At 37.6% G+C, this 25,976-nt stretch overlaps 1 protein-coding gene across 1 annotated transcript in view; it reads left to right on the top strand.

Annotated features, from left to right (window-relative positions):
• Positions 1-25,976, top strand: part of TEX11 (testis expressed 11) — a 358,382-nt gene that overhangs the window by 48,556 nt on the left and 283,850 nt on the right. The window contains exons 6-7 of the mRNA XM_007470148.1: positions 11,508-11,588; positions 11,679-11,798. Of these exons, the coding sequence (XP_007470210.1) occupies positions 11,508-11,588; positions 11,679-11,798 (201 nt within the window). The remainder of the gene's footprint in view (positions 1-11,507; positions 11,589-11,678; positions 11,799-25,976) is intronic.

Consider the following 25,976-nt stretch of genomic DNA (forward strand, 5'->3'; position numbering starts at 1 on the left):
GCTTTGCCCTCCGCACCCCTGTTGCTGTGCTGTCCTCCGCGGCTCCGAAGCTCCCCGCTCCGCCTCCCGCAATCTCTGCCCGCGAAGGGGCTTCCTAGTGTGTGGAGACCTTTCCTCCTTCACAGCTCCCTCCCACTGGTGCAGGTGCCGTCCCTATTCTATTGTCTCTGTTTTTAATTAATTTTTTCTTTTGCCCTACCCAGATACGTGGGGAGTTTCTTGCCTTTTGGGAGGTCTGAGGTCTCCTGCCAGCATTCAGTAGGTGTTCTGTAGGAGTTGTTCCACATGTCGATGTATTTCTGGTGTATTTGTGGGGAGGAAGGTGATCTCCGCGTCTTACTCCTCCGCCATCTTTCCACCGCCCCCCAGGTTCATTTTTGTCAAGAATAATTCATAGGCGGTATGGTGTACTTCCATCAGGAGGCACTAATGTCTACTTGTCTCTTTTCTGTTGTGTTAGTGTCCTTTGATGATTATTGTCCCCAGATCCATTATTTCTGTGGGGGTCTGCATATTCTAATTCTGTAGTTATTTTGTTTATTAACTGGAATAGAGAGAAACTTTCATCAACTATTTGGTTACTCTGAAGTATATTTCGTATAAGAAAGTCCTGACTCTTCCCCTTTATTTAACAGTTTTCAGAATAATGAGTTGGTTCTGTAACATCCTTAAATGATGACTAAGTGGGTTTTTTTTTTTAAAGTATTACTGTGAACTCATGGATTTTAACATATTTAATGACTTCTAATCCATTGTAGTTATTATTCTTATTGAAGCACAATGTCCTATTTTGGGCTGGAAGGAGCTTCTTTAAGTGATTCTGAGTCCTTTTGGCACGACCTCAGAAGTCTTTAATAGTTTCATTTGGTTTCTGATATGGCAAGATATCCAGGCTTATCTTGTATAGTTCCTACCCTAGACCTGGAATCAGCCATTCCTCTAAGGAGCCCTGCTTTCTTTTAGTGGAGAACGTTGTTTAGAACCCACAGTCTGGATGTCACAAATGCTCATTACTATTGGATTGATTATTGCTTCTAGACCTTTTTAGTGGACAGAGCTATGACATATATATTTTTTTAAGAGAGAAAGTATATAATGAGTTCATACTGATATTTCCAATTGATATTTAGGATTATAGGGTTTTACTTAGCGTCTTGATTTTATATTTGTGTGTCTTTGGTGCTAAAAATCTTGGTGCCTAACATTAAAGTAATGAATAACCTCTTTTATCCTAGAAAATGTATTTTTATAACAGTTTCAGTATATAGCAATATCGATATTATTACTAAGAATGATTTCTATAAACGTTTAGGAATTTTTTTGCACTTTTGTTCTTAGGATATACCTCACTAGGGATGTACAGTCAAAATATTGTGCTAATATTATTAAAATATCTTAAAATTACCTGAAATAATTCCTTTCCCTATGATTAAGCTATCGACTTGATATATAGATAGGTTTATTTGCTTCTGCTTGCTTTTGATTTTTGTGATTGCTCCCACCTACCCATTTTAATTGAATTTTTAAAATTTTTTTATTTATTTATGGCTGCGTTGGGTCTTCATTGCTGCACACAGGCTTTCTCTCGCTGTGGCGAGCGGGGGCTACTATTGTTGCGGTGCCTGGGCTTCTCATCACGGTGGCTTCTCTTGTTATGGAGCACTAGCTCTAGGCACGTGGGCTTCAGTAGTTGCAGCATGTGGGCTCAGTAGTTGCGGAACGTGGGCCCTAGGGTGCGTGGGCTTCAGTAGTTGTGGCGTGTGGGCTCAGTAGTTGTGGTGCACGGGCTTAGTTGCTCTGCGGCATGTGGGCTCTTCCTGGACCAGGGGTCAAATCCATGTCCCCTGAATTGGCAGGCAGATTCTTAACCACTGCACCACCAGGGAAGTCCCCAAATTTTGTTTTATAATTAGTAAAATACTGACATGGTTCTGAGGTCAAGTCAAATCTAAAGGAAGTATATTCGGAGAAGCCTAGCTTCTGTCTCTGTCCTCTTTACTCTGTTCCCTCCCGTCCCCTGTCGGTAACTATTTTGTTTATTTTATTGTTTATCCTTTTGATATGTGTGTCTGTATGCATGTCTTTATGTATTTTATTGAAGTATAGTTAATTTACAATAGGAGTTTCATGTGTACAACATAGTGATTCAATATTTTTGTAGATTATACTCCATTTAAAGTTATTTCAAAATAATGGCTATATTTCCCTGTGCTGTACAATATACCCTTGTTGCTTATTTATTTTATACGTAGTAGTTTGCATCTCTAAATCCCCAGTCCTTTTACTGTCCTTTCTTCCTTCCCTCTACCCACTGGTAACCACTAGTTTGTTCTGTATATCTGTGAGTTTGTTTCTGTTTTATTATATTTGTTTGTCTTATCTTTTAGATTCCACATATAAGTGATAACGTAGATTATTTGTCTTTCTCTCCTATTGTTTTTTTGAAACTTAAAAATATTTATTAATTCATTTATAATAACAATAATCAAGGTATTACGTGTCAGCATAAATCACGTTTTTAGCAGAAAATATCTATATTTTCCAAAGCAAGAGAAAATATGTGAGAAGAGTGACATTGTTTTGAATTAAGTTCTTTTTACATAAAGTTACATCACATTTTTTTTTTCAAACAGAAAGTCACAAAAATTATCATCCTCATCAGTTCACTCACTCCTATGTAATTTATATTTTTTTCATCTTGATCTTTTGTTAGCACTTTTATGAATTCATCAGTTTTCCATTAGAGTTCAGAAAATGCTTATTCATTCAGTTCAGCAGTGTAGTCAGTTACCAGAAACCTGTATTTATCAGTCTTTTCTATGAATTCCTTGAAGATGAAACCCTTTTGTAGTAACATTTTTTTTTTTTTTTTTTGTGGTACGCGGGCTTCTCACTGTTGTGGCCTCTCCCGTTGCAGAGCACAGGCTCCAGATGTGCAGGCTCAGCGGCCATGGTTCACGGGCCCAGCCGCTCCGCAGCATGTGGGATCTTCCCGGACTGGGGCACAAACCCGTGTCCCCTGCATCGGCAGGCGGGCTGTCAACCACTGCGCCACCAGGGAAGCCCTGTAGGAACATTTTTGCAAAAGAATCAGAGTACACGCAGAACTGTCTGTAAATGACAAAAGACTTAAAAATGACCACGGTTAAAGATTTGATGGAAGTTCATAATAATGCAATTGACAAGGAAATCTAGTTATTTCTGATATATACATTTTAAAGTAATAACTAGAATTATGACTTATAACATTATACCAGAACATACAAGATTTTTAGGAATTTCATGTAATGTCTGAAACATTTATATTAACATATTTCCATACAAATAACCCAAAGAAAGTTTAGTATTTTTTAAAATTTAATTTTATTTATTTTTTTATACAGCAGCTTCTTATTAGTCATCAATTTTATACACATCAGTGTATATATGCCAATCCCAATCGCCCAGTTCAGCACACCACCATCCCCACCCCACTGTGACTTTTTCCCCTTGGTGTCCATATGTTTGTTCTCTACATCTGTGTCTCAACTTCTGCCTTGCAAACCTGTTCATATGTACCATTTTCTAGGTTCCACATACGTGCGTTAATATACAATATTTGTTTTTCTTTTTCTGACTGACTTCACTCTCTATGACAGTCTCTGGATCCATCCACGTCTCAGCAAATGACTCAATTTCGTTCTTTTTTATGGCTGAGTAATATTCCATTATATATATGTACCACAACTTCTTTATCCATTCGTCTGTCGATGGATGTTTAGGTTGCTTCCATGCCCTGGCTATTTTAAACAGTGCTGCAGTGAACATTGGGGTGCATGTGTCTTTTTGAATTATGGTTTTCTCTGGGTATATGCCCAGTAGTGGGATTGCTGGATCATATGGTAATTCTATTTTTAGTTTTTTAAGGAAACTCCACACTGTTCTCTGTAGTGGTTGTATCAGTTTACATTCCCAACAACAGTGCAAGAGGGTTCCCTTTTCTCCACACCCTCTCCAGCATTTGTTGTTTGTAGATTTGCTGACGATGCCCATTCTAACTGGTGTGAGGGGATACCTCATTGTAGTTTAGATTTGCATTTCTCTAATAATTAGTGATGTTGAGCAGCTTTTCATGTGCTTCTTGGCCATCTGTATGTCGTCTTTGGAGAAATGTCTATTTAGGTCTTCTGACAGTTTTGGGATTGGGTTCTTTGTTTCTTTAATATTGAGCTGCATGAGCTGTTTATATATTTTGGATATTAATCCTTTGTCCGTTGATTCGTTTGCAAATATTTTCTCCCATTCTGAGGGTTGTTTCTTCGTCTTGTTTATGGTTTCCCTTGCTGTGCAAAAGCTTTTAAGTTTCATTAGGTCCCATTTGTTTTTTTTTGTTTTTATTTCCATTACTCTAGGAGGTGGATCAAAAGAGATCTTGCTGTGATTTATGTCAAAGCGTGTTCTGCCTGTTTTCCTCTAAGAGTTTTATAGTGCCCGGTCTTACATTTAGGTCTCTAATCCATTTTGAGTTTATTTTTGTGTATGATGTTAGGAAGTGTTCTAATTTCATTCTTTTACATGTAGCTGTCCAGTTTTCCCAGCACCACTTATTGAAGAGGCTGTCTTTTCTCCATTGTATATCCTTGCCTCCTTTGTCATAGATTAGTTGACCATAGGTTCATGGGTTTATCTCTGGGCTTTCTATCTTGTTCCATTGATCTATGTTTCTGTTTTTGTGCCACTACCATACTGTCTTGATTACTGTAGCTTTATACTATAGTCTGAAGTTAGGGAGTCTGATTCCTCCAGCTCTATTTTATTCCCTCAAGACTGCTTTGGCTATTCGGGATCTTTTGTGTCTCCATACAAATTTTAAGATTTTTTGTTCTAGTTACGTAAAAAATGCCATTGGTAATTTGATAGGGATTGCCTTGACTCTGTAGATTGCTTTGGGTAATATAGTCATTTTCACAATATTGATTCTTGCAATCCAAAAACATAGTATATTTCTCCATCTGTTGGTATCATCTTTAATTTCTTTCATCAGTGTCTTATAGTTTTCTGCATACAGGTCTTTTGACTCCCTAGGTATGTTTATTCCTAGGTATTTTATTCTTTTTGTTGCAATGGTTAATGGGAGTGTTTTCTTAATTTCTCTTTCAGATTTTTCATCATTAGTGTATAGGAATGCCAGAGATTTCTGTGCATTAATTTTGTATCCTGTAACTTTACCAAATTTACTGATTAGCTCTAGTAGTTTTCTGGTGGCATCTTTAGGATACTGTATGTATAGTATCATGTCATCTGCAAACAGTGACAGTTTTACTTCTTCTTTTCCAATTTGTATTCCTTTTATTTCTTTTTCTTCTCTGATTTCCGTGACTAGGACTTGCAAAACTATGTTGAATAATAGTGGTGAGAGTGGACACCCTTGTCTTGTTCCTGATCTTAGAGGAAATGCTTTCAGTTTTTCACCATTGAGAATGATGTTTGCTGTGGGTTTGTCATATATGGCCTCTATTATGTTGAGGTAGGTTCCCTCTCTGCCCACTTTCTGAAGAGTTTTTATCATAAATGGGTGTTGAGTTTTGTCAGAAGCTTTTTCTGCATCTATTGAGATGATCATATGGTTTTTATTCTTCAGTTTGTTAATATGGTGTATCACGTTGATTGATTTGCGTATATTGAAGAATCCTTGCATCCCTGGGGTAAATCCCACTTGATCATGGTGTATGATCCTTTTAATGTGTTGTTGGATTCTGTTTGCTAGTATTTTGTTGAGGATTTTTGCATCTATATTCATCAGTGATATAGGTCTGTAGTTTTCTGTTTTTGTAGTATCTTTGCCTGGTTTTGGTATCTGGTTGATGGTGGCCTCATAGAGTGAGTGTGGGAGTGTCCCTTCCTCTGCAGTTTTTTGGAAGAGTTTGAGATGGATGGGTGTTAGCTCTTTGCTAAATGTTTGATAGAATTCACCTGTGAAGCCATCTGGTCCTGGACTTTTGTTTGTTGGAAGATTTTTAATTACAGTTTCACTTTCATTACTTGTGATTGGTCTGTTTATATTTTCTGTTTCTTCCTGGTTTAGTCTTGGAAGGTTATATACCTTTCTAAGAATTTGTCCATTTCTTCCAGGTTGTCCATTTTATTGGCATAGAGTTGCTTGTAGTAGTCTCTTAGTATGCTTTGTATTTCTGTGGTGTCTGTTGTAACTTCTCCTTTTTCATTTCTAATTTTATTGATTTGAGTCCTCTCCCTCTTTTTCTTGATGAGTTTGGCTAATGGTTTATCAATTTAGTTTATCTTCTCAAAGAACCAGCTTTTGGTTTTATTGATATGTGCTGTTGTTTTCTTTGTTTCTATTTCATTTATTTCTACTCTGATCTTTATGATTTCTTTCCTTCTGCTAACTTTGGGTTTTGTTTGTTCTTCTTTCTCCAGTTCCTTTAGGTGTAAGGTTTGATCGTTTATTTGAGGTTTTTCTTGTTTCTTGAAGTAGGCTTGTATTGCTATAAACTTCCCTCTTAGAACTGCTTTTTCTGGATCCCATAGGTTTTGGATTGTCGTGTTTTTATTGTCATTTGTCTCTATGTACTTTTTGATGTCCTCTTTGATTTCTTCAGTGATCTCTTGGTTATTTAGTAATGTATTGTTTAGCCTCCATGTGTTTGTGTTTTTTATGTTTTTCTCCCTGTCGTTCGTTTCTAATCTCATAGCGTTGATGTCAGAAAAGATGCTTGATATGATTTCAATTTTCTTAAATTTACTGAGGCTTGCTTTGTGACCCAGGATGTGACCTATCCTGGAGAATGTTCCATGCTCCCTTGAGAAGAAAGTGTAATCTGCTGTTTTTGGATGGAATGTCATATAAATATCAATTACATCTCTTTGGTCTGTTGTGTCATTTAAAGCTTGTGTTTCCTTGTTTATTTTCATTTTGGATGATCTGTCCATTGGTGTAAGTGAGGTGTTAAAGTCCCCCACTATTACTGTGTTACTGTCAGTTTCCTCTTTTATAGCTGTTCGCAGTTGCCTTATGTATTGAGGTGCTCCTATGTTGGGTGCATATATATTTATAATTGTTATATCTTCTTCTTGGATTGATCCCTTGATCATTATGTAGTGTCCTTCCTTGTCTCTTGTAACAGTCTTTATTTTAAAGTCTATTTTATCTGATATGAGTATTGCTACTCCAGCTTTCTTTTGATTTCCATTTGCATGGAATATCTTTTTCCATCCCCTCACTTTCAGTCTGTATGTGTCCCTAGGTCTGAAGTGGGTCTCTTGTAGACAGCATATAGATGGATCTTGTTTTTGTATCCATTCAGCAAGCCTGTGTCTTTTGGTTGGAGCATTTAATCCATTCATGTTTAAGGTAATTAACGATATGTATGTTCCTATGACCATTTTCTTAATTGTTTTGGGTTTGTGTTTGTAGGTCCTTTCCTTCTCTTGTGTTTCCCCCTTATAGAAGTTCCTTTAGCTTTTGTTGTTGAGCTGGCTTGGTGGTGCTGAATTCCCTTAGCTTTTGTTTGTCTGTAAAGCATTTGATTTCTCCATCGAATCTGAATGAGATCCTTGCGGGGTAGAGTAATATTGGTTGTAGGTTCTTCCGTTTCATCACTTAAAGTATATCATGACACTCCCTTCTGGCTTGTGGAGTTTCTGCTGAGAATTCAGCTGTTAACCTTAGGGGAGTTCCCTGGTATGTTATTTGTCATTTTTCCCTTGCTGCTTTCAGTAATTTTTCTTTGTCTTTAATTTTTGCCTATTTGATTACTGTGTGTCTTGGCATGTTTCTGCTTGGGTTTATACTGTATGGGACTTGTTGCGCTTCCTAGACTTGGGTGGTTATTTCCTTTCCCATGTTACGGAAGTTTTCGACTATAATGTCTTCAAATATTTTCTCTCGTCCTCTCTCTCTCTCTCCTCCTTCTATGACCCCTGTAGTGTGAAAGTTGTTGCATTTAATGTTGTCCCAGAGGTCTCTTAGGCTGTCTTCATTTCTTTTCATTCTGTTTTCTTTATTCTGTTCAACAGTGAATTCCATCATTCTGTCTTCCAGGTCACTTATCCGTTCTTCTGCCTTAGTTATTCTGCTATTGATTCTTTCTAATGTAGTTTTCATTTCAGTTATTGTATTGTTCATCTCTGTTTGTTCTTTAATTCTTCTTGGTCTTTGTTAAACATTTCTTGCATCTTCTCGATCTTTGCCTCCATTCTTTTTCTGAGGTCCTGGATCATCTTCACTCTCATTCTGAATTCTTTTTCTGGAAGGTTGCCTATCTCACTTCATTTAGGTTTTTTTTGGGGGGGCGGTTTATCTTATTCCTTCATCTGGTACAAATCCCACTAGGCTTCATAGTCTGATTCTCTAGGAATTCCTCCTTCCGTTGCCGGACCCCCAGGTCGGCAATCCTGACGTGGGGCTCAGAACCTTCCTTCCAGTGGGTGGACTTCTGTGTAATAAGTGTTCTGCAGTCTGTGAGTCACCCACCCAGCAGTTATGGGATTTGATTTTACTGTGATTGCGCCCCTCCTGCCGTCTCATTGTGGCTTCTCCTTTGTCTTTGGATGTGGGGTATCTTTTATGGTGAGTTCCAGTTTCTTCCTGTCGATGATTGTCCAGCAGCTCGTTGTGATTCTGGTGTTCCCACAAGAGGGAGTGAGAGTATGTCCTTCTACTCCACCATCTTGTTTCCTCTCTCTACTTTTGCTTTTTCAATATAAGCAAATAGGTATTTATTCATATCTCTGCCTGCCCCGAGTTTCTTAGATAATTGGTAGTATTCCATATGTATACTTTTCTCCACCTTTTTTTTTTTTTAACCCAACTTAACATTATATCTGAGAGATCACTCCATAGCAGTATATAGAGATACGCATTTTCGTTTTTTTTTTAGCTACATAGCATTCAATTGGTGCATGTAACTTGTTATATTCAAGCAGCCCTCTTTGATGGACATTTGGATGTTGCAGTGAATTGCCTTGTGCATATATCTTTTCCTATTTTAAGGCTATTGCTTGTAACCATTTTTGTTTTTACTTCTCATGTTTACTTTCATATATCTTAATCATATGCTTGTATCACTGTATTAGTTTGCTAGGGTTGCCATAACAAAATACTATACAGTGGGTGGTCTAAACAGTAGAAATTTATTTTCCCACAATTGTGTCCAAGATCACGATCCAAAATGAAGTCCAGGATCAAGGTGTTGAAAGGTTTGTTTTCTCCTGAGGCCTCTCTCCTTGGCTTGTAGATGGCTGCCTTTTCTCTGTGTCCTCATATGGCATTTCCTCTGTGTGGGCACACACCTGGTGTCCCTTTGTGTGTCCAAATTTCTTCTTAAAAGGACACCAGTCAGATTGGATTAGGGCACACCTAATGGTGTCATTTTAACTTCTTCATTTTGTTAAAGGCCCTGTCTTCAAATACAGTCACATTTTGAGGTACTGGGAGCTGGGACTTCAACATATGATTTTTTTGTGGGGAGGGGTCGACACAATTCAGCCTACAATAATTAAATCTTGATTTATCAGCTTCATATATGATCTATTTCTTTCTGTTACAATAGATGAAGATTTATCTCATCATATATTACCTCCCCTACTCCTTTCAGTTTTTGTTAATTATACTGTTTTTAATTTATTTTAATTATTATTATTTTAATTGAAATTTATTTTAATATATTTAAGTTTTTATTTCTCCATCAGTTTTGGAGAGAATATGTTTACTTTCAACTCTGTGAAGATATTAGTACCTTTATCATTCTCTCTCCCTTTCCCCACCATTACCCTTCCAACTTCTGTTACCTCTCACATTTGCATTTTTGTCTATATTGATTTTAAAGAATGGAACCTAAAAGGAGCATTTTATTGATTATGACTACTGTTTAATTCTGTGGATAATAATGGTATTTCTCTTTATGTTTCCATCTACTTGCTGTCTTAATTCTATTTCCTCAGGTATTCTGTTTGTTGAGTGTGATGTCCTTTCATATTATTGGTTACCCTCAAACATTTAGTGATTCTTGCTTATATTTAATTTGAGATTCCTTGATAGTCTTCTGTGTCACACTATTTACTGTAACTGAATCCAGTGACTGGAGAATTAAGACCAGAGGTTTCGCATTGACCTGTGTTGTCAGCCACCTGGAACTCTGTTTTTCTCTAGCCTAAGTGATTGTACTTACTGGTCCTTTCTGGGGAGGAGGGGAGAATATATCTCTTGGGGATGAAGCCTACTGCCTGATACTCCTCCTGTTCATATCCAGAATGTTTCCACATTTTGCATTTTCGTGCATTTTAGGATACGGGATTTTGCCTCATTCCATTTGCTGTCTATTTTTCAGAGGTTCTTCATAATTTCATATCAACTGAAAACGCCCCTTATTTTTCAGGACTATTATTAATAAGAAAAATATGTATATTTTTCTTTTATTTCTAGAAAATATATATAAACCCCTAGAAAGGATATATATAGTATATCATAATATATATTTATATGATATATATATATATATATCCTTTCTAGGGGTTCATAGTATATAAAATTTATAGTATATATTATATATATTTATAGTATATAAAATTTATAGTATATCATGGTATGTACTGTATACACATCATTTCTAGGGATTTATAATAGAAGGGGGTGGCTGTAGTGTGTGCTCAATCCTCTATCTTGATTCAGTCCTTGTTTGCTTCCACAGTATTTGTGCATATTACTTATCAACTATTTATTTAGGTGTCTGTCAGTTATAATACTGTGAGCTTCTTCAGGGTGCCTGGCATGTAAAGGATACATAATAAACGTTTGCTGGACTAAGAAAAATTTTATTAGAGACATAATTAAAAGCTAGAACCGAGGTATGTTGACTTATAGTCTAGTGCTTATCATATAACTTTCTTCAAGTATGTGAGGCATTGTTTTTTTAAGATGTTGGTGGTAGGAGTTTATTAATCATAGCGTCTTCGTTTCTGTGTGTGGGCTTTCTCTAGTTGTGGCAAGCGGGGGCCACTCTTCATCGCGGTGTGTGGGCCTCTCACTATCGCGGCCTCTCTTGTTGCGGAGCACAGGCTCCAGACGTGCAGGCTCAGTACTTGTGGCTCACGGGCCTAGTTGCTCCGTGGCATGTGGGATCCTCCCAGATCAGGGCTCGAACCCGTGTCCCCTGCATTAGCAGACAGATTCTCAAGCACTGCGCCACCAGGGAAGCCCCAGGCAATTAAGTTTTAGAACTTTCTCTTCCTGTCTAAATTATCCCAGTGTTTTCTTTTAGTATTTTCTTAGAAGATGTGTTTTCAAGTATATTAATTTTTTATTATTGCTTTTCTTAAGACCGTTTCTCTTTAATTATGGAGTTCCCAGCAGAGCACAGAAGTCTAATAAATGCTGTTAGTTTTTTGTTTTCTGTGGATTACACTACTGAATATGGACAGAGGATTAAATATTTTCTCCAATATAATCCTCAGTCAGTTTTGAAGAGGTGTGAGTTTTTAAAAATTATTTTCTAACTTCTTTCTTGCAGATGAATATGAAAACAGGAAAAGGATGGGTGGATGGTGGAAATGCTGTGATTGCTGATGATTTTTTTCAAGCTGCCGTGGCTGTAAGTTACCATTGATTTTTAGCTGTGGCAGTTATTAGTAACAATTGTGGTTATTCTCATCATTACATTGTATTGTGGTTTATTTTCCAGGGTCTGGAGCAGTTATATGTCAAATTAATGCAGAGTTGCTCCACTGAGGTCCATGTGACTATGCAGAAGACTGCTACGGAGAGGGACCTTTTCAGAGTGCTTTCTTACCAAGCAGAGTCAGTAGGTATCATAGTCAGTAGGGCCTCACAGTGGGGCATTTTATATACGTAAATGCAAAAGTGAGGACATATATCCTATTAGAAGAAAGTCAGGTGCCATTGGTCTTTTATAGGATATTATATTTGGCCTTTTTAATATCTGTTTTCTATCTGAAGGTGACTTTACTAATGGTGATTGGTACCTATTGGGGTGGATGAGATTGAAAAGACTTATATAACTAATCATCATTTTCAACCACTGCATGTAATATCTATCCTTTATGTGTGGCAGTGGCTTCTACTTGAAATACCTTTCTCTGTGGATATCTTACATTCACAGTCTACCTAAAATATTCGCCCAAAAAGAGCCTTCACATTTTCAATTATTCTGGGTTGTTTGCTGATGTTTTCTAAAAGTCTGCTGGTGTCAGTGTTCAGAGTTGTACTTTACCTCTGTTTGGCTTGTGGGTTTTCTTCTTTTGTCACCATGCAGTTAGGTGTGCATTTTCAGTTGACAAAATGTAAGCTGTGTTGAGTTTGTCTCTCTGAAATTCTGCAATTCTAGAAATGAAAGAGACCTTAACAATCATCTAGCGTAATCTTAGTTTTATTTTTTAACATCTTCATTGAAATATTTATAATTTGTATACTATAAAATTAACACATTTTAAATGTACAATTCAATGTTAGTATATTCATAGAATTGTACAACCTTCACCACAGTCTTGAGTTTAAAAGATTTTCATTGCCTCAAAAGAAATCCCCTATCCATTAGCAGTTACTCCCTATTCCTCCTGACCCCAGCACTAGCAACCACTAATATACTTTCTGTCTTTATAGATTTACGTGTTTTGGGCATTGCATATAAATGAAATCATACAATATTTGATCTTTTGTGATTAGCTTCTTTTACTTAGCATGTTTTCATGGTTCATCTATGTTGTAGCATGTATCAATATTTTTATTACCAAATAATTTTCTACTGTATGGATATACCAAATTTTGTTTATCCATACATCTATTGATGAACATTTGGATTGTTTCCAGTTTGGGGCTATTATGAATAATTCTACTGTGAACATTCATGTACATATTTTTGTGTGTACATTTTTAAATTTCTCTTGGATATATACCTAGGAGTAGAATTGCTGAATAACATAATTACTCTATGTTTAACCTTTGGTGAAACTGCCAGACTGTTTTCCACAGTGGCTCTACCAATTTACACTTCTGCCACTAGTCTCTGAGGGCTCCAGTTTCTGCATATCTATGAGTTTTATAGATTTAGCACTTAAATTTAGGTCTTTGATCCATTTCAAGTTAATTTTCGAGTATGGCATGAGGTGGGAGTCCAGCTGCATTCTTTTGTATATAGCTATCCAGTTGTCCCAGCACCATTTATTGAAAAGACTATTCTTTCCCCATTGAATGGTCTTAGCACTCTTGTCAAAACTTAATTGATCCTGGCGAGGCACTGGAACTCTTATTTGACTTTGTGGCGTGGAGAGTTTGTGAGGTGGTGTTATCCCGATTTTACAAATGAGGAGCCTAAAGCTCAGATAGAATGCCCTAAAACCAATAACACATTGGGTAAATAATACTTAAATAAGAAGGCTACTAGAGGAGACCTTCAGGATGGCAGAGGAGTAAGACGTGGAGGTCACCTTCCTCCCCTCACATACATCAGAAATACATCTACATGTGGAACAACTCCTACAGAACACCTACTGAATGCTGAAGAAGACCTCAGACTTCCCAAAAGGCAAGAAACTCCCCACGTACCTGGGTAGGGCAGAAGAATAAAGAAAAAACAGAGACAAAAGAATAAAGATGGGACCTGGACCTCTGGGAGGGAGCTGTGAAGGAGGAAAAGTTTCCACACACTGGGAAGCCCCTTCCCTGGTGGAGACAGCAGGTGGCCAGCGGGGAAGGTTTGGGGCCATGGAGGACAGCGCAGCAACAGAGGTGCAGAGGGCAAAGCAGAGAGATTCCCACACAGAGGATCGGTGCCGACCAGCACTCACCAGCCTGAGAGGCTTGTCTGTTCACCTGCCGGGACGGGCGGGGGCTGGGAGCTGAGGCTCCGGCTTTGGGTGACAGATCCCAGGGAGAGGACTGGGGTTGGCTTGTGAACACAGCCTGAAGGGAGCTAGTGTGGCACAGCTAGCCAGGAGGAAAAAGTCTGGAACTGCCTAAGAGGAAGGAGACCACTGTTTTGGGGTTCACGAGGTGAGGGGATTCAGAGCACCGCCTAAATGAGCTCGAGAGACGGGCGTGAGCTGCCGCTATCAGCGCGGGCACCAGAGACGAGCATGAAACACTAAGACTGCTGCTGCAACCACCAAGAAGCCAGTGTGCAAGCATAGGTCACTATCCACACCTCCATTTCCAGGAGCCTGTGCAGCCTGCCACTGCCTGGGTCTGGTGATCCAGGGACAACTTCCCTGGGAGAAGACCCGGCACGCCTCAGGCTGTTGGAACGTCATGTTGGTCTCTGCTGCCGCAGGCTTGCCCCACATTCCATAACCCTCCCTCTCCCCAGCCTGAGTGAGCCAGAGCCCCCTAATCAGCTGCTGCTTTAACCCCGTCCTGTCTGAGCGAAGAACAGACACCCTCAGGCGACGTACACGCAGAGGCGGGTCCAAATCCAAAGCTGAACCCCAGGAGCTGTGTGAACAAAGAAGAGAAAGGGAAATCTCTCCCAGTAGCCTCAGGAGCAGTGGATTAAATCTCCACAATCAACTTGATGTACCCTGCATCTGTGAAATACCTGAATAGACAACGAATCATCCCAAAATTGAGGTGGTGGACTTTGGGAGCAACTGTAGACTTGAGGTTTGCTCTCTGCATCTAATTTGTATCTGGTTTTATGTTTATCTTAGTTTAGTATTTAGAGTTTATCATCACTGATAGATTTGTTTATTATTTTGGTTGTTCTCTTTCTTTTCCATATATATATATATATTTTTTTTTCCTTTTCTCTTTTGGTGAGTGTGTATGTGTACGCTTCTTTGTGTGATATTTTTCTATAAACCTTTGCTTTTACCATTTGCCCTAGGGTTCTGTTTGTCCGTTTTTCTTTTTTTTTATTAGAGATTTTAGTGCTTGTTATCACTGGTGGATTTGTTTTTTGGTTTGGTTGCTCTCTTCTTTCTTTCTTTTTTCTCCCCTTGCTTCTGAGCCATGTAGCTGACAGGGTCTTGGTGTTATGGCAGGGTGTCAGGCCTGTGTCTCTGAGGTGGGAGAGCGAAGTTCAGGACATTGGTCCACCAGAGACCTCCCGGCTCCACGCAATATCAAACAGCGATAGCTCTCCTGGATATCTCCATCTTGACGATAAGACCCAGCTTCATTCAACGAACAGCAAGCTACAATGCTGGACACCCTATGCCAAACAACTAGCAAGACAGGAACACAACCCCACCCATTAGCAGAGAGGCTGCCTAAAATCGTAATAAGGTCACAGGCACCCCAGAACACACCACTGGTCACGGTCCTGGCCAGCAGAAAGATCAGATGCAACCTCATCCACCAGAACACAGACACCAGTCCCTTCCACCAGGAAGCCTACAGAACCCACTGAACCAACCTTAGCCACTGGGGCAACAAAAACAACAGGAACTATGAACCTGCAGCTTGTGAAAAGGAGACCCCAAACAGAGTAAGTTAAGCAAAATGAGAAGACAGAGAAACACACAGCAGATGAAGGAGCAAGGCAAAAACCCATGGGACCAAACAAATGAAGAGGAAATAGGCAGTCTACCTAAAAAAGAATTCAGAATAGTGATAGTAAAGATGATCCAAAAATCTTGGAAATAGAATGGAGAACATACAAGAAACCTTTAACAAGGACCTAGAAGAACTAAGAGTAAACAATGATGAATAACACAATAAATGAAATTAAAAATTCTCTAGAAGGGATCAATAGGAGAATAACTGAGGCAGAAGAACGGATAAGTGACCTGGAAGATAAAATAGTGGAAATAACTACAGCAGAGCAGAATAAAGAAAAAAGAATGAAAAGAATTGAGGAGAGTCTCAGAGACCTCTAGGACATTAAATGCACCAACATTCAAATAATAGGTATCCCGGAAGAAGAAGAGAAAAAGAAAGGGACTGACAAAATATTCGAAGAGATTATAGTTGAAAACTTCCCTAACATGGGAAAGGAAATAGTTAATCAAGTCCACGAAGGGCAGAGGATCCCATACACAATAAATCCAAGGAGAAACATGCCAAGGCACATGTTAATCAAACTATCAAAAATTAAATACAAAGAACAAATATTAAAAGCAGCAAGGGAAAAACAACACATAATACATAAGGGAATCCCCATAAGGTTAACAGCTGATCTTTCAGCAGAAACTCTGCAAGCCAGAAGGGAGTGGCAGGACATATTTAAAGTGATGAAAGGGAAAGACCTACAGCCAAGATTACTCTAGCCAGCAAGGATCTCATTCCGATTTGATGGAGAAATTAAAACCTTTACAGACAAGCAAAAGCTAAGAGAATTCAGTACCACTAAGACAGCTTTACAAGATATGCTAAAAGAACTTCTCTAGGTAGGAAATATAAGAGAAGGAAAAGACCTACAATAACACACCCAAGGCAACTAAAAATGATAATAGGAACATACATATCGATAAATACCTTAAATGTAAATGGATTAAATGCTCCAACCAAAAGACATAGACTGGCTGAATTGATACAAAAACAAGACCCGTATATATGCTGGGTCACTTCAGACCTAGGGACACATAAAGACTGAAAGTGAGGGGATGGAAAAAGATATTCCATGCAAATGGAAATCAAAAGAAAGCTGGAATAGCAATTCTCATATCAGACAAAAGAAAATTTAAAATAAAGAGTATTACAAGAAACAAAGAAGGACACCATATAATGATCAAGGGATCAATCCAAGAAGAAGATATAACAATTATAAATATGTATGCACCCAACATAGGAGCATCTCAATACATAAGGGATATGCTAACCGCCATATAATGGGAAATTGACAGCAACACAATCTTAGTAGGGGACTTTGACACCCCACTTTCACCAATGGACAGATTATCCAAAGTGAAAATAAGGAAACACAAGCTTTAAATGATGTATATTAAACAAGATGGACTTATTTGATGTTTATAGGAAATTCCAACCAAAAACAACAGAATACAGTTTCTTCTCAAGTGCTCATGGAACGTTCTCCAGGATAGATTATATCTTGGGTCAGAAATCAAGCCTTGGTAAATTTAAGAAAATTGAACTTGTATCAAGTATGTTTTCCGACCACAGTGCTATGAGAGTAGGTATCAGTTATAGGGAAAAATCTGTAAAAAATACAAACACATGGAGGCTAAACAATACACTACTTAATAACCAAGGGATCACTGTGGAAATCAAGAAATACCTAGAAACAAATGACAATGAAACCAGGATGACCCAAAACGTATGGCAAGCAGCAAAAGCAGTTCTAAGAGGGAAGTTTATTGCAATACAATCCTACCTCAAGAAACAAGAAACATCTCAAACAACCTAACCTTTCACCTAAATCAATTAGAGAAAGAAGAAAAAAAAACATCCAAATATAACAGATGGAAAGAAATCATAAAGATCAGATCAGAAATAAATGAAAAAGAAATGAAGGAAACAGTAGCAAAGATCAATGAAACTAAAAGCTGGTTCTTTGAGAAGATAAACAAAATAGATAAACCTTTGGCCAAAGTCATCAAGAAAAAAAGGGAGAAGACTCAATTCAATAGAATTAGAAATGAAAAAGGAGAACAACTGACACTCCAGAAGTACAACAGATGTTGAGCAATTAGTACAAGCAACTATATGCCAGTAAAATTGACAACCTGGAAGAAGGGGACAAATTCTTAGAAAAGCACAACCTTCTGAGACTGAACGAGGAAGAAACAGAAGATGTAAACAGACCAATCACTGTAATCGAGACTGATTAAAAATCTTCCAACAAACAAAAGCCCAGGATGAGATGGCCTGACAGGCAAATTCTATCAAAAACTTATAGAAGGGCTAACACCTATCCTTCTCAAACTCTTCCAAAATATAGCATAGGGAAGGACACTCCCAAACTCATTCTGTTAGTCTGCCATCACCCTGATACCAAAACCAGACAAAGATGCCACAAAGAAAGAAAACTACAGGCCAATATCACGGATGAACATGGATGAAAAAATCCTCAACAAAATACTAGCAAACAGAATCCAACAGCACATTAAACGGATCATACACCATGATCAAGTGGGGTTTATTCCAGGAATGCAAGGATTCTTCAATATACGCAAATCAGTCTATATGATAAACCATATTAACAAATTGAAGGAGAAAATCCATATGATCATCTCAATAGATGCAGAAAAAGCTTTTGACAAAATTCAGCACACTTTTATGATAAAAACCCTCCAGAAAGCAGGCATAGTGGGAACTTACCTCAATGTAATAAAGGCCATATATGACAGACCCGCAGCCAACATCGTTCTCAGTGGTGAAAAACTGAAACGATTTCCACTAAGATCAGGAAGAAGACAAGGTTGTCCACTCTCACCACTGTTACTCAAAATAGTTTTGGAAGTCTTAGCCACAGCACTCAGAGAAGAAAAAGAAAGAAAATGAATCCAAATCAGAAGAGAAGAAGTAAAGCTGTCACTGTTTGCAGATGACATGATACTATGCAAAGAGAATCCAAAAGATGCTTCCAGAAAACTACTAGAGCTAATCAGTGAATTTGGTAAAGTAGCAGGATACAAAATTAAGGCACAGAAATCTCTTGCATTCCTATACACTAAGGAAGAAAAATCTGAAATAGAGATTAAGGAAACACCATCATTTACCATTGCAACAAATAGAATAAAATAGCTAGGTGTAAACCTACCTAAGAAGACAAAAGACATGTATGTAGAGAACTCTTAAGACACTGATGAAAAAAATTAAAGATGATACAACCAGATGGAGAGCTATATTATGTTCTTGGATTGGAAGAATCAACATTGTGAAAATGACTATACTACCCTAAGCAATCTACAGGTTCAGTGCAATCCCTCTCAACCTCCCAATGGTATTTATCACAGGACTAGAACAAAAAATTTCACAATTTGTAGGGAACCACAAAAGACCCCGAATAGCCAAAACAATCTTGAGAACAAGAAATGGAGCTGTAGGAATCAGGCTCCCGGTCTTCAGACTGTAGTACAAAGCTACAGTAATCAAGACAGTATGGTACTGGCACACAAACAGAAATATAGGTCAATGGAACAGGATAGAAAGCCCAGAGATAAACACACGCACATATGGTCACCTTATTTTTGATAAAGGAGGCAAGAATATACAATGGAGAAAAGACAGCCTCTTCAATAAGTGGTGCTCGAAAAACTGGACAGCTACACATAAAGGAATGAAATTAGAACACTCCCCAACACCATGCACAAAAATAAACTCAAAATGGATCAGAGACCTAAATGTAAGGCCAGACACTATCAAACTGTTAGAGGAAAACATAGGCAGAACCCTCTATGACATAAATCACAGCAAGATCCTTTTTGACCCACCTCCTAGGGAAATTGAAATAAAATCAAAAATTAACAAATGGGACCTAATGAAACTTCCAAGGTTTTACACAGCAAAGGAAACCATAAACAAGACGAAAAGACAACCCTCAGAATGGGAGAAAATATGTGCAAACAAAGCAACTGACAAATGATTAATCTCCAAAATTTACAAGCAGCTCATGCAGCTCAATATCAAAAAAACAAACAACCCAATCCGAAAATGGGCAGAAGACATAAATAGACATTTCTGCAAAGAAGATATACAGATTTCTATCAGACACATGAAAGGATGCTGAACATCACTAATCATTAGAGAAATGCAAATCAAAACTACACTGAGGTATCACCTCACAGCACTCAGAATACCAGCATCAAAAAATCTAGAGACAGTAAATTCTGGACAGGGTGTGGAGAAAAGGGATCCCTCTTGCACTGTTGGTGGGAATGTAAACTGATAACAGCCACTATGGAGGACAGTATAGAGGTACCTTAAAACTACAGCCCTGCTATCCCACTACTGGGCATATACCCTGAGAAAACCATAATTCAGAAAGTGTCATGTACCACAGTGTTCATTGCAGCTGTATTTACAATAGCCAGGACATTGAAGCAACCTAAGTGTCAGTCAACAGATGAATGGATAAAGAAGATGTGGCAGATATATACAGTGGAATATTATTCAGCCATAAAAAGAAACAAAACTGAGTTATTTGTAATGAGGTGGATGGATGTAGAGTGTGTCATACAGTGTCAAGTAAGTCAGAAAGAGAAAAACAAATACCGTATGCTTACACATATATATGGAATCAAAAAAAAAAAAAAAAGAGGACTGAAGAACCTAGGGCCAGGGCAAGAATAAAGATGCAGACATAGGGAATGGACTTAGGACACAGGGAGGGGAAACGGTAAGCTGGGAGGAATTGAGAGAGTGGCATGGACATATATACAGTACCAAATGTAAAATAGATAGCTTGTGAGAAGCAGCCACATGGCACAGGGAGATCGGCTCGGTGCTTTGTGATCACCTAGAGGGGTGGGATAGGGAGGGTGGGAGGGAAGCATAAGAGGGACGAGATATGGGAATATATATGTAGAGCTGATTCATTTTGTTATAAAGCAGAAAGTAACACACCATTGTAAAGCAATTATGCTCCAATAAAGAAGTTAAAAAAAAGCCAACAAAAAAAGGCTACAATGTTTAGATCTGTGTCAACTAAATATAGGAGGAATAGAGAGTTAACAGTAATATTATCTTTGAAACTAAAAATCAAGTTTAATGATCTAGAGAACAAATTAAATTGATCTAATTTGGCCATTGTTTTTAAAAATTTTATCTCTATTTATCAGTCTGGGATTGCACCACCTTTCTGATTCCAAAGGCTGTTCCAACCGAGAGCCTTTTGATGAGGAAATGACACAGGGAATGGAGTGTAGTAAAATACCAAGTGTGTTATTTTGAATTCTTCTCATGCTTGAGAACGGAAATACCTTAAGCTTTGTTAAAATGGTGCAATTTTTTATTTTCCATTTGACTACCTTAAAACGTTCATTGTCTTTTAATGAAACTACAGGGGGCAAGAGCAGAGATGAAAAGATGTAATACTGTAAAAGGGATGGTTTTTAGCTTCTAGTACTTGAGTGAAGACACTACAATAAAGTAAGGTGGAGTGCAGCAACAAGTTTTGTGCCTTGAAGCCTCCTCTTCTCTGTGGCAGTAATTTGGAGTTAATTTGTGCAGCTCCTCAATAAAAGACTTTGTGTTTAAAAAAACATTAATTGATCCTAAATGTGAGGGTTTATTTCTGGACTCCTGATTCTCTTCCATTGATCTATATGTTTGTCCTTTTACCAGTGCCACACTGTCTTGATTACAGTAGCTATGTAGTCAGTTTTGAAATCAGGAAGTGTAAGTTTCCAGCTTTGTTATTTTTCAAGGTTATTCAGCTCTTCTGGGTCTCTTGCATTCCCATATGAATTTTAGGATATGCTTGTCAATTATTGCAACAAATCAGCTGGGATCCTGATAGGAATAGCGTTCAATCTGGATCAATTTGAGGAGTATTGCTATCATAATAATGTTCAGTATTCTGATCCATGAATATGAGATATCTACCCATTTATTTAGGTATTGTTTAATTCCTTCTCATTTTTTAAATGATGAAACTGAGGTTCAGAGAGAAGGTGTGAGTTAGTTGAAGATCTAAGACCAGAACCAAGATTTTCTGACTTTTCGTCTAACGCTCCCTACCCTACAACGTAGGTTGACTATTTAAAAAGAGAACCCCTTGTGGTAATTTTGTCTTGCCTTGTAATGTTAATATCCTTTGTGGGCTACTTTAATGCAACTACTATAAAAAACTGATATGAAGTCCAGCAGGTCTTGGTCTTATATCTCAACTATTACACGAACTTGCTGTATGACCTTGGGCTGTTACTTAAACTCCTCAAGCCTATAAAATTTCAATGTTTAAGAAACCAACTCCCTATGTAATACACTGTGTCACTGGTACATTTGGCTTGATAGCAGTTCACGTTTGAAAAAAACCTAAGTGCTTTATATAAATTTTTATTGACATATACTTGATATACAATTTTATATGTTACATGTGTACAATATAATGATTGACAGTTTTTAAGGTTATGCTCCAGTTATAGTTATTATAAAATATTGGCTATATTCCTGTGTTACACGGTACATCCTTGTAGCTTATTTTATACATAGTAGTATTTTTTTCTCTTTCTTTTTCTTTCAAATTTTTTTTAACATTTTTATTGGAGTATAATTGCTTTACAATGGTGTGTTAGTTCCTGCTTTATAACAAAGTGAAACAGTTATACATATACATATATCGCCATATCTCTTTCCCCTTGTGTCTCCCTCCCTCCCACTCTCCCTATCCCACCCTTTAGCTGGTCACAAAGCGCCGAGCTGATCTCCCTGTGCTATGTGACTGCTTCCCACTAGCTATCTATTTTACATTTGGTAGTGTATATATGTCCATATATACACTACCACTCTCTCACTTTGTCCCAGCTTACCCTTCCCCCTCCCCGTGTCCTCAAGTGCATTCTCTAGTAGGTCTTCGTGTTTATTCGATCTTGCCCCTAGGTTCTTCATGAACATTTTTTTTTTGATTCCATATATATGTGTTAGCATACGGTATTTGTTTTTCTCTTTCTGACTTACTTCACTCTGTATGACAGATTCTAGGTCCATCCTCCTCACTACAAATAACTCAATTTCGTTTCTTTTTATGGCTGAGTAATATTCCATTGTATATATGTGCCACATCTTCTTTATCCATTCATCTGTTGCTGGACACTTAGGTTGCTTCCATGTCCTGACTCTTGTAAATAGAGCTTCAGTTAACATTGTGGTTCATGCCTCTTTTTGAATTATAGTTTTCTCACTCAGGGTATATGCCCAGTAGTTGGATTGCTGGGTCGTATGGTAGTTCTATTTTTAGTTTTTTTAAGGAACATCCATACTGTTCTCCATAGTGGCTGTATCAACTTACATTCCCACCAATAGTGCAAGAGGGTTCCCTTTTCTCCACACCATCTCCAGCATTTATTGTTTGTATATATTTTGATGATGGCCATTCTGACCAGTGTGAGATGACATTGCATTGTAGTTCTGATTTGCATTTCTCTAATGATTAATGATGGTGAGCATTCTTTCATGTGTTTGTTGGCAATCTGTATGTCTTCTTTGGAGAAATGTCTATTTAGGTCTTCTGCCCATTTTTGGATTGGGTTGTTTGTTTTTTTGATATTGAGCGGCATGAGCTGCTTGTAAATTTTAGAGATTAATCATTTGTCAGTTGCTTTGTTTGCACATATTTTCTCCCATTCTGAGGGTTGTCTTTTGGTCTTGTTTATGGTTTCCTTTGCTGTGCAAAAGCTTTTAAGTTTCATTAGGTCCCATTTGTTTATTTTTGTTTTTATTTCCATTTCTCCAGGAGGTGGGTCAAAAAGGATCTTGCTGTGATTTATGTCATAGAGTGTTCTGCCTATTTTTTCCTCTAAGAATTTTATAGTGTCTGGCCTTACATTTAGGTCTTTAATCCATTTTGAGTTTACTTTTGTGTATGGTGTTAGGGAGTGTTCTACTTTCATTCTTTTACATGTAGCTGTCCACTTTTCCAGTTTTATGGTTTTTATACTTCAGTTTGTTAATATGGTGTATCACATTGATTGATTTGCATATACTGAAGAATCCTTGCATACCTGGGGTAAACCCCACTTGATTATGATCCTTTTAACATGCTGTTGTATTCAGTTTGCTTGTATTTTATTGAATATTTTTGCATCTATGTTCATCAGTGATATTGGTTGGTAGTTTTCTTTTTTTGTGACATCTTTGTCTGGTTTTGGTATCAGGGTGATGGTGGCCTCGTAGAATGAGTTTGGGTGTGTTCCTCCCTCTGCTGTATTTTGGAGGAGTTTGAGAAAGTTAGGTGTTGGCTTTTCTGTAAATGTTTGATAGAATTCGCCCGTGAAGCCATCTGGTCCTGGGCTTTTGTTTGTTGGAAGATTTTTAATCCCAGTCTCAATTTCAGTGCTTGTGATTGGTCTGGTCATATCTTCTCTTTCTTCCTGGTTCAGTCACGCAAGGTTGTGTATTTCTAAGAATTTGTCCATTTCTTGGAGTTTGTTCATTTTATTGGCATATAGTTGCTTGTGGTAATCTCTCATGATCCTTTGTATTTCTGCAGGGTCAATTGTTACTTCTCCTTTTTCATTTCTAATTCTATTGATTTGAGTCTTCTTCCTTTTTTTCTTGATGAGTCTGGCTAATGGTTTATCAATTTTGTTTATCTTCTCAAAGAACCAGCTTTTAGTTTTATTGATCTCTGCTATCGTTTACTTCATTTCTTTTTCATTTATTTCTGATCTGATCTTTATGATTTCTTTCCTTCTGCTAACTTTGGGGTGTTTTTGTTCTCCTTTCTCTAATTGGTTTAGGTGTAAGGTTAGGTTGTTGATTTGAGCTGTTCTTGTTTCTTAAGGTAGGATTGTATTGCTATAAACTTCCCTCTTAGAACTGGTTTTGCTGCATCCCATAGGTTTTGGGTCGTCGTGTTTTCATTGTCATTTGTTTCTAGGTATTTCTTGATTTCCTCAGTGATCCCTTGGTTATTAAGTAGTATATTGTTTAGCCTCCATTTGTTTGTATTTTTTACAGATTTTTTTTGTCTAATTGATATCTAGTCTCATAGTGTTGTGGTCAGAAAAGATACTTGATATGATTTCAATTTTGTTAAATTTACCAAGGCTTGATTTGTGACCCAGGATATTATTTATCCTGGGGAATGTTCCATGAGCACTTGAGAAGAAAGTGTATTCTGTTGTTTGCAGACGGAATGTCCTATAAATATCACTTAAGTCCATCTTGTTTAATGTATTATTTAAAGCTTGTGTTTCCTTATTTAATTTCATTTTGGATGATCTGTCCATTGGTGAAAGTGGGGTGTTAATGTTCCCTACTATGATGGTGTTACTGTTGATTTCCTGTTTTATGGCTGTTAGTATTTCCCTTATGTATTGAGGTGCTCCTATGTTGGGTGCATAAATATTTACAATTGTTATATCTTCTTCTTGGATTGTTGCCTTGATCATTATGTAGTGTCCTTCTTTGTCTCTTGTAATAGTCTTTGTTTTAAAGTCTATTTTGTCTGATATGAGAATTGCTACTCCAGCTTTCTTTTGATTTCCCTTTGCGTGGAATATCTTTTTCCATTTCCTCACTTTCAGTCTTTATGTGTCCCTAGGTCTGAAGTGGGTCTCTTGTAGACAGCATATATATGGGTGTTGTTTTTGTATCTATTCAGCTAGTCTGTGTCTTTTGGTTGGAGCATTTAATCCATTTACATTTAAGGTAATTATCGATAAGTATGTTCCTATTCCCATTTTCTTAATTGTTTTGGGTTTGTTATTGTAGGTCTTTTTCTTTCCTTGTGTTTCCTGCCTAGAGAAGTTCCTTTAGCATTTGTTGTATAGCTGGTTTGGTGGTGCTGAATTCTCTTAGCTTTTGCTTGTATGTAAAGGTTTTAATTTCTCCATCAAATCTAAATGGATCCTTGCTGTGTAGAGTAATCTTGGTTGTAGGTTTTTCTCCTTCATCACTTTATATATGTCCTGCCTCTCCCTTCTGGCTTGCAGAGTTTCTGCTGAAAGATCAGCTGTTAACCTTATGGGGATTGCCTTGTTTGTTATTTGCTGTTTTTCCCTCTCTGCTTTTAACATGTTTTCTTTGTATTTAATTTTTGACAGTTTGATTAATATGTGTCTTGGCGTGTTTCTCCTTGGATTTATCCTGTATGGGACTGTCTGTGCTTCCTGGACTTGATTAACTATTTCCTTTCCCATATTAGGGAAGTTTTGAACTATAATCTCTTGAAATATTTTCTCAGTCTCTTTCTTTTTCTCTTCTTCTTCTGGGACCCCTGTAATTCGAATGTTGGTATGTTTAATATTGTCCCAGAGGTCTCTGAGACTGTTCTCAATTTTTTTTATTCTTCTTTCTTTATTCTGCTCTGCAGTAGTTATTTCCACTATTTTATTTTCCAGGTCACTTATCTTTTCTTCTTCCTCAGATATTCTGCTATTGATTTCTTCCAGAGAATTTA

The sequence above is a fragment of the Lipotes vexillifer genome, unplaced genomic scaffold (genome assembly GCF_000442215.2).
Source record: "Lipotes vexillifer unplaced genomic scaffold, Lipotes_vexillifer_v1.1 scaffold926, whole genome shotgun sequence".
In the NCBI taxonomy this organism is placed as follows: Eukaryota; Metazoa; Chordata; class Mammalia; order Artiodactyla; family Lipotidae; genus Lipotes; species Lipotes vexillifer.